This window comes from Salvia hispanica, chromosome 3 (assembly GCF_029641045.1).
Source record: "Salvia hispanica isolate PSC_SH4W2 chromosome 3, Shi_PSC_v1, whole genome shotgun sequence".
In the NCBI taxonomy this organism is placed as follows: Eukaryota; Viridiplantae; Streptophyta; class Magnoliopsida; order Lamiales; family Lamiaceae; genus Salvia; species Salvia hispanica.
Genome location: NC_142694.1, coordinates 34,326,743 through 34,337,108, shown reverse-complemented (window position 1 = coordinate 34,337,108; position 10,366 = coordinate 34,326,743). Strand labels below are relative to the sequence as shown.

General features: G+C 35.4%; 2 protein-coding genes and 1 pseudogene across 2 annotated transcripts; 1 reads left to right on the top strand and 2 right to left on the bottom strand.

Annotated features, from left to right (window-relative positions):
* Positions 1 to 756: 756 nt before the first annotated feature.
* LOC125212463 (auxin-responsive protein SAUR32 pseudogene) lies at positions 757 to 1,540 on the bottom strand (annotated as a pseudogene).
* Positions 1,541 to 4,297: 2,757 nt separating this feature from the next.
* LOC125212461 (ubiquitin-ribosomal protein eL40 fusion protein) lies at positions 4,298 to 6,372 on the bottom strand. The gene is made up of 5 exons (XM_048112643.2): positions 6,191 to 6,372; positions 5,997 to 6,083; positions 5,521 to 5,623; positions 4,561 to 4,627; positions 4,298 to 4,485 (listed from the first exon to the last, which is right to left on the bottom strand). The coding sequence occupies exons 1-5, from the start codon at positions 6,291 to 6,293 to the stop codon at positions 4,459 to 4,461; spliced, it is 387 nt and encodes a 128-aa protein (XP_047968600.1). The 5' UTR covers positions 6,294 to 6,372; the 3' UTR covers positions 4,298 to 4,458.
* Positions 6,373 to 7,564: 1,192 nt separating this feature from the next.
* Positions 7,565 to 10,179, top strand: LOC125212459 (putative 6-phosphogluconolactonase 4, chloroplastic). The gene is made up of 3 exons (XM_048112641.2): positions 7,565 to 7,964; positions 8,645 to 8,780; positions 9,572 to 10,179. Exons 1-3 carry the CDS (start codon positions 7,645 to 7,647, stop codon positions 10,034 to 10,036), a joined length of 921 nt encoding a protein of 306 aa, XP_047968598.1. The 5' UTR covers positions 7,565 to 7,644; the 3' UTR covers positions 10,037 to 10,179.
* Positions 10,180 to 10,366: the final 187 nt, after the last annotated feature.

The following is a 10,366-nucleotide window of genomic DNA, read 5'->3' as shown; positions in this document are numbered from 1 at the left end:
TTGCACATGGCACGATTGATTATGTGTTCTCAAACTATCATAGTAATAACTTTTCAAAAATAAAATTCCATTTTTATCTTTCTGGATGAGCTAAGCTAAACATTGGCAGTAAAATTATGTATGGACAATATGTTTGCCCTTTTAGTACATTCTTGATAGTAAAAAAAATCATACGCAGACGTACAAGTGACGAATGATGTTATCCATTAATACACAAAACAACGTCGTATAATTGAAAAACATTTACTAGATTGTGGGATAACTGCAAATTAATTCAAACTTCCAAGTTTGTTGGCTAATTTGTAAGTAGATTGTGAAATATTAACTTTTAAAAAATAAAATTCCATTAAATATTAATGTTTATCTTTCTAGATGAGCTAAGCATGAAATTGAGTGTTTATGGAGAATATGTTTGCTAACGAATTAAAACTAACATGTCGTCAAAGTGAGTTCGAGATTTTGTAACATTTTGTGATATGAGATTTATGTAATTGGGAAAATTGTAAATAACACGAAATTCGTTTAATATTACTCCACCCTATAACGTACTACTATTGTAATTTAGTTAGAAAATAAAAAAGGTAAGAATTGTTTTCAATTATCTCACAATTAATTTGATAAAATTGCACATTTGATATATTAGCCAATAAATCATATGGTGAATATATTATATCGTCTAATGATACTATCATTCAATTATAAAACATCGATGAGGCGACTAGATCATCGGAAAATTGCGATTAAATCCAAACTCCGTTTGTGTGTTTTGTCGTAAACTTTTGATTGGATACGAATCGGATCATAGTTTAACACTTGTAAAACTCACACCTTCAAGATCAAATCTATGAATCAAACCATAAAATCAAAAGGAAAATTCACAATCAATTCACAACCATAACCTGCTAACCACTACCGATCAAGCTCTGAAGCACAAAAACTGGTGGTGATGCGCGTGGTGGTGGTGGTGGTGATGGACGTGGTGATTCGACGTCGCATCCTGGTCAATCAAGCCTCTAACCTGGCGAAACTCCTCGACGTGGCAGGGGATATTGATCGCGCCTTTCTGATCGAAGCCGTACTCCTCCTCCGCCTCCCTGAGCAGCTCCGTGAAGAGCGGGTGGTTCACGTACATCACCGGGATCACGAACCGCTGCTGCTCCGCGCCCTGCCCCACCGTAATCGCCACGCATCCCCTCGGAATGCCCCGCCGCCCCGCGCCGCCGTGCTGGAGATGAAAACTGAGGTGATGGCCGCCGCCGCTCTTCAGATCTCCGCTGCTTCCCATGGCAATTGAGATTTGTATGTACAATTTCGAGCAGAAGAAGAGGAGAGAGATCAAGAGGAGAGGGAGAAGGGCCAGGGATCGGAGGCGGAGACGGCGAGCTTGAAGCGCGTCAAAGCGGAATCGGTTAGGGATTTGGGGATGTTGCAGGTCATGATATGGAGGATTTGGGGATTTTGGAAGAGATGAAGATGAAGAAGAAATGGAGGCGTATTTATACACGCGTTTGCGATGGGTTTCTTAATGTATACGCGAAGGCAGTGGGGTTTCTACTTCTGGAAGAAAAGATCAAAGGTTTTGCCATATTATAATATTTCTAGAATTTTAATAAATTAATTAAAACTCTAAATTATATAATCAAGCTAATAAGCTACTTGAAAATTAAATAGATATATGAATGAAATATAAAATATCATAATTATATTACTTTTCTATTGAGGGAGTGTGTCCAAATCTTTTTATGAAATTTTGTAAGAATTGGTCCTAGAGTTGTTTTTAGCAAATAGAAGCGTGTCGATTTTGCAATCTTAGACTTGAGGTGGTGGACTTTGAGATAAGTAGTCTGTCGTGGGTGGCTGCCGAGCTAGAACCGACTTCATCATCAGCAAAATAAGTTGTGTTGGTTGATCCATACTTGATTATCGCATACGCGTCATGCTTTTCACGATCGACCAACATAATATGTGTGCATTGGAAGTGTGTTCAAAGTCCTTTCACACTAGATCTTGTCAGAGTAAATAATGCTTTGTTTATCTCTCGCAAACATATAGAGCATTTGATACGACACGAAACAAAAGCAACAATCAAAGAGAGGATAAAATCTCTAATTTGTTATCTGCTACGTAGGTGGAATCAACCGCGCAAGCATCTTATTTTAGTTTTACAAATGACATGACAAGAAGAAGCTACATGTTTACGCGCTAATATTTAACAAATGATGAATTATGTCACCATTTCGGCTCAAAAAAAATATTGAACGCATCGTGTTTTTTATATAAATGACATGACATGACACAAAAGCGACATGCTTTATGCCCTAATATAAATGACGAATTACATCAACATTTCCGAACCCAAAATATGAACGCAATATATTGTTGATATTAAGTGGATAGTTTTAGAGTTTAATTAAATATTTTTTAAAAATTTATAATTTGCAGTATAAATCAACCTATTAATTTAGACCTAAAGAAAAAGTAGCATTAAATTTTGGGTATATTAATTTAAGTTAATGTGACAAATAAATTTATATTAGTGAGTCACTTGTGATATTGAAGAAATGGAATACCCGCCGGTTGTGTATAAGTCAAAATGAGACATGGTCATAATAAGATGTAATGCGTTTTGTTGGTGGAAAAGCATAATATATTTCATGTGCTATTCAATTATGACCTTTCCATTTTCTTTACTTATTCAATCTCTCTATCCACTTGCCAAATGCCCTCAACATAAAACCAACACAAATAAGCCCCTCCACCTTCACGAGGAGTTATAATTAGCATTTCTAAATATTATATAAAGTCATTGGTAAAAATTAATGGAAATAATAAAGTGGGAATATAATGAAATTAGAAATAAAATAATTGTGTGAATGGAATAATATTTACTTTGCTAGGTATATATGTTTATGGAATGAATATAGGAATGCAACAAAACTTGAGGTATACTAGTATTTCTTTGTAAGTGCAACGGCTAATATTGGAATTACAATAGTAATAAAATTATCTTACACGCATAATCTATAAAATAAATAATAAAAGTATATAATTATTATGTCATAATTAATTAGATTTATGACAAACAATTCTACATATTTATAAAGAAATCATTTGGAGATTTTATTTTAATATTTTAGCAAGTTATATTTTTTTTACGATGCTTATTAGTACATTTTATTTTATAATATAAATTAATTTAAACTATATAACATTTATTCAATATTTATTACTATTATCGAATATATTTTTACATTTTTTTGGTAATTTATTTTTTCTTTCACAAAAATGTTACCTTTAGTAATATTGTTATTAATTAAGTGTTAAAAAATATTTTTATAATATAAAAAGAATTACTTCATTATTATTACTTGGCACAGTACATGTATCAAATTTGAGCTCCTTTGAGTGATTTGTTGCCGACAAAATCATATATTATCCTCCCCACAATTATGGCTTTATTATAACACTCCATTTACTTTGACCGTTCTGCTTTTTTTTCATCATTCTGTTACTCCAGTTAGTGCATAAAAAATAGTACTCCGTGGCTATATAATTATAAAAAGAGAAAAGCCTTTTGTAATTGATTGAACAATTTGGCAGGGTAAAATTCAAATTAAAAGCTATATAAAGCAAATGAGTCACAATTCATAACTAACTGAGCAAATGAGGCAAATTTCCTATGATGTAACTTAATAAAGAAATCAATGAGCTGGTCGATTAACATATTTAAGCTACGAAAAAGCATTACTTCTCCTTTTAAAAAAAGCTATAAAAATAGATTAATTGGTCAAGACGTCAAGTACTCTTCCCAATTCAACTGGAAATATATGCGACATTATAGTTGTTTTCAAATTGGAGATGAGTTACATCTGAACATCAATTAATTAGTTAATAACATTACAAGTTTAACCTTTTTTCTTATAATCCATTTTCGCAACGATTTAATTTTACGAAATTTATGAATTATACCCCAAAAAATTCCATATCGATATATAATCAATTAAAGCATAAAGTTCGACCCTTGAAAGCCAATATTTCACCCATTTGAATAAGTTCATAACAGAAAAAATTCTCCTATCATCCCAAGGCTTTGGGAAATGTTAGAAAAAATAATTTATTATAATAATAGAAAAAGGCAAAAGTAGGAATAATAAAGAGAGAAGAAATAATTAAAAGTGTTAACAAAAATTTACTTTAAAAAAAATGAAATGTAACATCTTTTCCAGGATAAATAGAAAAGAAAAATTTGACATCTACACAGAGGGATTAGTTATTCAGGAAAAAGAACTAAGGCATATAACACACTCAAGTAATCAATACTATAACAAGATGATAAATGAAGTCTTTCTCATTGTAGTTGAATCTACATCATCAAAATTCAGAACATTAGCAAAATCTTGCATTATGTAGATCAAGTCTCATGAACAAACCAAAAACAAGACTGATCCATCTAGTAATCTACTTGATCTTCTTCTTTGGCCTCAACTGCAGAAAAAAGTAACCATTAGACACACTTCAAAATGTCAGCAAGGTGCCATGCACATGTTCGAGGCATCATACCTGGTTGCTGTGTCCACACTTCTTCTTCCTGCAGTTGACAGCACGAGGGTGCAGGCGAGCATAACATCTGCAGTTTCAAGTGTAAAATATCATGATCTGAGTAGTACAATTTAAATTCTAGATAGAAAGTTGACAAATATGGGATAGGAGGGTTCCTGTTAGAGAAAAGATGTGATGAAGGCTGGTGCGAACATAAAATGAAAAGGTGTAAAATATCATGATCTGAGTAATACAATTTAAATTCTAGATAGAAAGTTGACAAATATGGGATAGGAGGGTTCCTGTTAGAGAAAAGATGTGATGAAGGCTGGTGCGAACATAAAATGAAAAGGGAATGGGATGAACCAAAATACATAGTGATAAACAATCTTTTAACGAGGCTCTATGGTAAATTACCATCCTTAAACTGAACAAATGACTGAACATTCCTCTCAAATGTCAAGGGCCTTATTTTGAGATAATGAAAAGACTATGGAAATATATGTGACAATAACGATGATCATACATGTAAATGCTTGCAAGTTGTCAAGCCTTGTTTTGAGATTAAATTGATATTTGAATTCACTGGTTAGGCTAATCAGATTATTAACAATCACAAATTTGTATCATTCTATCTTAATCTGAAGAAGATCAAATATTCGGGTAAATTGGATTCCAAATACTTTGTAGGTGCTTATAGCACTAAAAACAAAGTAATCTAAGCATGTTTTTTCACCAACCACTATTGATATCAGTGCACGTCAGATCATATTCCAACCTTATCACAACCACACAAATGAGGCCACTAACTATTCAAGAAACCATACGTCTCAATATATACTGAATCATACATAATCAGCTATGAACACACAGTTCAACTGACCATACATCTCAAGATTTACAGAATCATCAAAAAAACAGCTAAAAAAACCCACATTTCAACTGAATTAATACAACCAGCTAAACAACAGGAAAGCTTACTTGCGGCAAATCATCTTGTCTTGGTTATACTTCCTAGCCAAAGCCATAAGAGACGGCTCGATAATTCCACCCCTAAGCCTCAGAACCAAATGCAGGGTAGATTCTGCACATACATCCATTATCATATAAATAATTCACTCTCCATGATCTAAGCAGCCTCAAATGAAAATGCAATAATCAAAATCTGTTTTTGCCCCATACTGAATTCATAAATGAGTTTGAATCGTGTAATTCATGCTTGCGGTTTAGAAAATTAGGGCAAAATACAACAGTTTCATTCACTAGTCCCAAAATCCAGAAATAACAAACGTTCAGAAAAAATTTAAAAGAACCTTTCTGAGTGTAATGATATGCAATAATGAAAAACTAGTTTTTTGCCTCATCTTGAGGTCACAAATGAGTTTGAATCGCGTAATCCGAAATCTAGAGATAACGAGAACATACTATAAATTAATAGAAAAATAGAAAAGAAAAACCTTTCTGAATGTTATAATCAGCAAGAGTTCGCCCATCTTCAAGCTGCTTTCCGGCGAAAATCAGACGCTGCTGATCCGGAGGGATTCCTGAAACAGAAAACAAAAATACAGAGTAGAAACGATGTTGAAGCATAAATTGATGATATTCTGATAAAGGGATTGGCGTAAAGAGAGAGTTTTGGGGGGGAATTAACCTTCCTTGTCCTGAATCTTGGCCTTGACATTGTCGATTGTATCGCTCGATTCAACCTCGAGCGTAATGGTTTTTCCGGTCAAGGTTTTCACGAAGATCTGCATTTTGGCTCGTCAATATTCAGCTCCACCTCGCGGATTTTTTCGCGCAACGGCGATTTATATGTTGAGGGGAAATTGCAATTAGGGTTTTGCTGACACGACCAGCAAGGAAGTTGCTACTTTCATTAGTTGGGCTCCAGCCGAATCGCGGGCCGTTTACATTGCCTGAAGCAGGAATTTTGGGCCCAAATAAATAATAATACGACACTCTAATATCGACGCCTCATGGCTTCAATCAACTGATACAATCCTATATTCTCTATTTTAAGTATAAAATAGAATTAAAATTTAATCTAGAATTGAGTTATAAGATTATTTTAATCATAGAGGTTACCTATCATTAATTATTCCATGAATATCTATTTAGAATTAAATTGTGGGGTTGAATCTCATGAACTAAACGCACTACATATTTATTTTTGAAGTAAAATCTTGCAAATCGAACCTCCACCAATGGGATGAAGGGCATATAGTACTATATTTCATTTAATATGAAATTTGTCGGGCGTCACTTGCCATAGGCTCCTCATACTCTATTCGTTCGTGAATAAGAGTCCCGATTCATTATTACTATAAATGGTAAACAGGTCTCACATCCCACTAACTCATTTCACTCACATATCATTTAAAACTAATATACATACAAGTGGAACTCATATTCCACTAATTTCTTCCACACACGTTTCTTAACATTTCTTAAAATCCGTGCCGAAAAGGAATGTGACTCCTATTCGCGAACAGAAAGAGTATCAGACAACTTGAGCTCCGCTCATTTAAAGATCTAGGTATTCGAGCTCGATTCAACTCCATACTCATAATTCGAGCTTGCCTTTCAATATTACTATCGAGCTCAGTTCAAGCTTGGTCCATGTGATTCTCGAGAAAATCATATTCGAGAGCTTAATTTTAAGCTCGACTTGTGTGATATTCATATAAACAAATAGTTTTTGAGTTTAAACGTGTTAAAAGCTTGTAATTTTTTTAAAAAAATATTCAAAATATAGTATGATAAGTTAAACTTATATATGATGCTCTCGACTAAAGTCTGACGTGCATACTCAGACTAAATGTTGGTCAATGATCCCAACTAGCAAGCTCGCAAATCAAAACATTAGGAACAGGAGCAACGAACATAGCACCACCTAGCTCGCGATAAAACCATGAAGCTCGTGCGCGAGGTCATCGAATAAGTTGCCGACTAGCTCAGAAGTCAAAGCCCTAGAAAGAAACAAAAATGGAAAATTATAAAATTGAAATAAAGACCACGTGTCTTCGATATTCCCCCACACCTCATCACACCAAACCCCACACTCTCAACAACCGGTTTCCGCCCCTTTCTCTATATATTCGCCGCATGGCCGCCTCCTTCCGCGCTCTCTCCGCCGCTCTCCCCAATCAATCCCTCACCCGATCGCCGCCGCGCTTCCTCGCCGCCACCTCTCTCAGTCTCAGATTGAATTCGGTTTCCTACACGCCGAGGCGCGGAGCAACCAGAGCTTCCATGGCTGAGATCGTGACGCCGAAGAGCAAGGGCAAAGTCAAAGTGTTCGATACGGAAGAACATCTGGCGGTGTCGCTCGCGGAATACGCCGCTGATCTATCCAAAAAATCGTCGCAGCGGAAGGACTCGTTCACCGTTGTTCTCTCCGGCGGATCACTCGTTAAGTCTCTTAGGTATATTTCAGATGATTCTCAGTGCTAATTGCAATGTTTGGTGATGATCATCCGTTGGGGATAATTTTGGTATGATTGTTATGATTTAGAGTGGATTTGTCTTGTCTTTGTGGTTTAATGCTGAATTGATTTGCTTTTCGCTTGAACGATGCATTTGATGGAGCTAAAGTATTTTGCGATATTTTGTTTTGTGGCACTTTTTAAGATTAAACAGTTATGATTTTTTTTGCTGAGGATATGATGACTCTGAGTACTAAGTACAATGGTTGGTGACTATCCGTTGAAGATAATTTTGGCATGATTTTTACTTCAGACTTTAGAGTGGATTTGTTTTGTCTTTGTGGTTTGATATTGAATTGATTAGCTTTTCACTTAAACTATGCATTTGATGGAGCTGAAGTAGTTTGTGATACTGTGTTTTATGGCATTTTTTAACATTAAACCGTAATTCTGGCTAATTTTTCCGAGGAAATGATGATTCTTAGTAAAAATTGCAATGTTTGTTGATTATCTGTCGAAGATGATTTTGGCATGATTGTTACATATCATAACTTATGATTTAGAGTGGATTTGTTTTGTCTTTGTGGTTAATATTGAATTGATTTGCTTTTCGCTTAAACTATGCATTTTGATGGAGTTGGAAGTATTTTGTGGTATCGTGTTTGGTGATTGAATCATAGGAAATTATTGGAGCAGCCGTTCATTGATTCAGTAGATTGGTCAAAATGGCATGTGTTTTGGGTGGATGAGAGAGTGGTGCCGAAGGATCATCCTGATAGTAATTATCTCCTTGCTTACAATGAGTTTCTATCCAAGGTACACTTTCTTACATTTCTATGGATGCGGAAATGATTCTTTGTGGTTGTTAGATTTTAGGCGCACATGTTGGTTCGAAGAACTTCAATCTGAATTTGGTCCTCTGGTGGGGGTGTTTGTTTGTGTTTTGACACATGGGGCAAGCTTTGAATGAGATTATCGTGTGTTTTTTTTTATTGTTTGTAATTTTTTCTTCGGTTTGGAGCTGTTGTGACACTACTTGCTAGTGGTTGAATTGTCGGATAATGCCTTAAAGTACGTTGCCCCTTTGAATATGTTTTCACGTGGTTGGATTTGTTTTCTTGTTTTTGTATGTATTGATGATTTTGTTGCTGTTTTTTTGTTATTGTTTCTGCTTCGAACTGCTTTTGCCTTACTACTCCACTCGTCATTTACAATGACATGACTATTTGTATACTACTACAAATTACAATAGCAAGGTAATTCTGCAGATAGAGCCTAGTAAGGAGGATTCAATACCGAGAATTTGGTAGTTGCAAAGTACTTATCTACTGCCCTTAATGATGAGATATAGACAATGGGATGCCTCAAAATATTTAGAAAACGAACGCCTGATCTGCAAAAAGAGCAATACTAAAGTTAGAACTGGATGCTAGAAAATTTTTTCTTTAGAAAAGCACAATCAAAGCCCTATAAGTATATTCTTTATTGGCAACCTCCTAACCATGATTATGTGTATTTGTTCGAACTGATTTAGCTCGGGACATCCCAAAAAGGAATACGGCTTAGTATCACTGCATTTCCTTTTTCATCTATATTTCCTGGTGCAGGTGCCAATTCCCACGGGCAACGTGTATGCTATAAATGATGCACTGTCCGCAGAAGGTGCAGCAGACGATTACGAGACCTGTCTCAAGCATTTGGTGAAAACTAAAACAATAGATCAATCCGAGAGCACTGGGTTCCCCAAATTTGACCTTATGCTAATGGGCATGGGTCCTGACGGCCACATTGCTTCCTTGTTCCCCGAACACCCTCTCATTCACGAAAAAGAGAAGTGGGTTTCCTTCATCACAGATTCACCTAAACCCCCTCCAGAAAGGATCTCTTTCACTCTCCCGGTCATCAATTCCTCTGCGAACATCGCCCTTGTTGTCGCGGGTGCTGGTAAAGCCAACGCGGTACATATTGCGCTGAGTGATGTTTCGAACTCCGACGTGCTTCCGGTCCAACTGGTTGCACCGGAAGGGGAGTTGTCGTGGTTTTTGGACAAGGGGGCAGCTTCCAAGCTCTAGTTTTAACGCGAATTCAGGGATGAGTGTTGTGTCAGTTGGAATGTTGTTCTATGAATAAACTTAAACTTGGAATTTTTGTATTCTAGTGTGCTACTTGGATTGGACTTAATATATCAAATACTGTGAAGATTGTTTTTGTATTAGTATGGTTTCTTTCATAATCATTTTTAGGCCAAATAACTTGGTCATTAAACTATGAATTTTTTAAAAGAGAATCAATAATGGTTTTCTAATTTGGAACTCTTATCTATTGGTTAGAGATGAAACGTCATATATATAATTAAACTATGATTAAGGGCATACGGAGTGCTATTAGTTAGTTCACAAATT

Bases quoted from the DNA above. Each gene is read 5' to 3' on its own strand.
- LOC125212461 (XM_048112643.2), bottom strand. From the start codon at position 6,293: ATGCAGATCTTCGTGAAAACCTTGACCGGAAAAACCATTACGCTCGAG. The intron at 6,084-6,190 runs GTTAATTCCCCC...TTTCTGTTTCAG, and splicing joins CAAGATTCAGGACAAGGAAG to GAATCCCTCCGGATCAGCAG. The intron at 4,628-5,520 runs GTAAGCTTTCCT...TTGAAACTGCAG, and splicing joins GACAAGATGATTTGCCGCAA to ATGTTATGCTCGCCTGCACC.
- LOC125212459 (XM_048112641.2), top strand. From the start codon at position 7,645: ATGGCCGCCTCCTTCCGCGCTCTCTCCGCCGCTCTCCCCAATCAATCC. The intron at 7,965-8,644 runs GTATATTTCAGA...ATTGAATCATAG, and splicing joins TCACTCGTTAAGTCTCTTAG to GAAATTATTGGAGCAGCCGT. The intron at 8,781-9,571 runs GTACACTTTCTT...TTCCTGGTGCAG, and splicing joins ACAATGAGTTTCTATCCAAG to GTGCCAATTCCCACGGGCAA.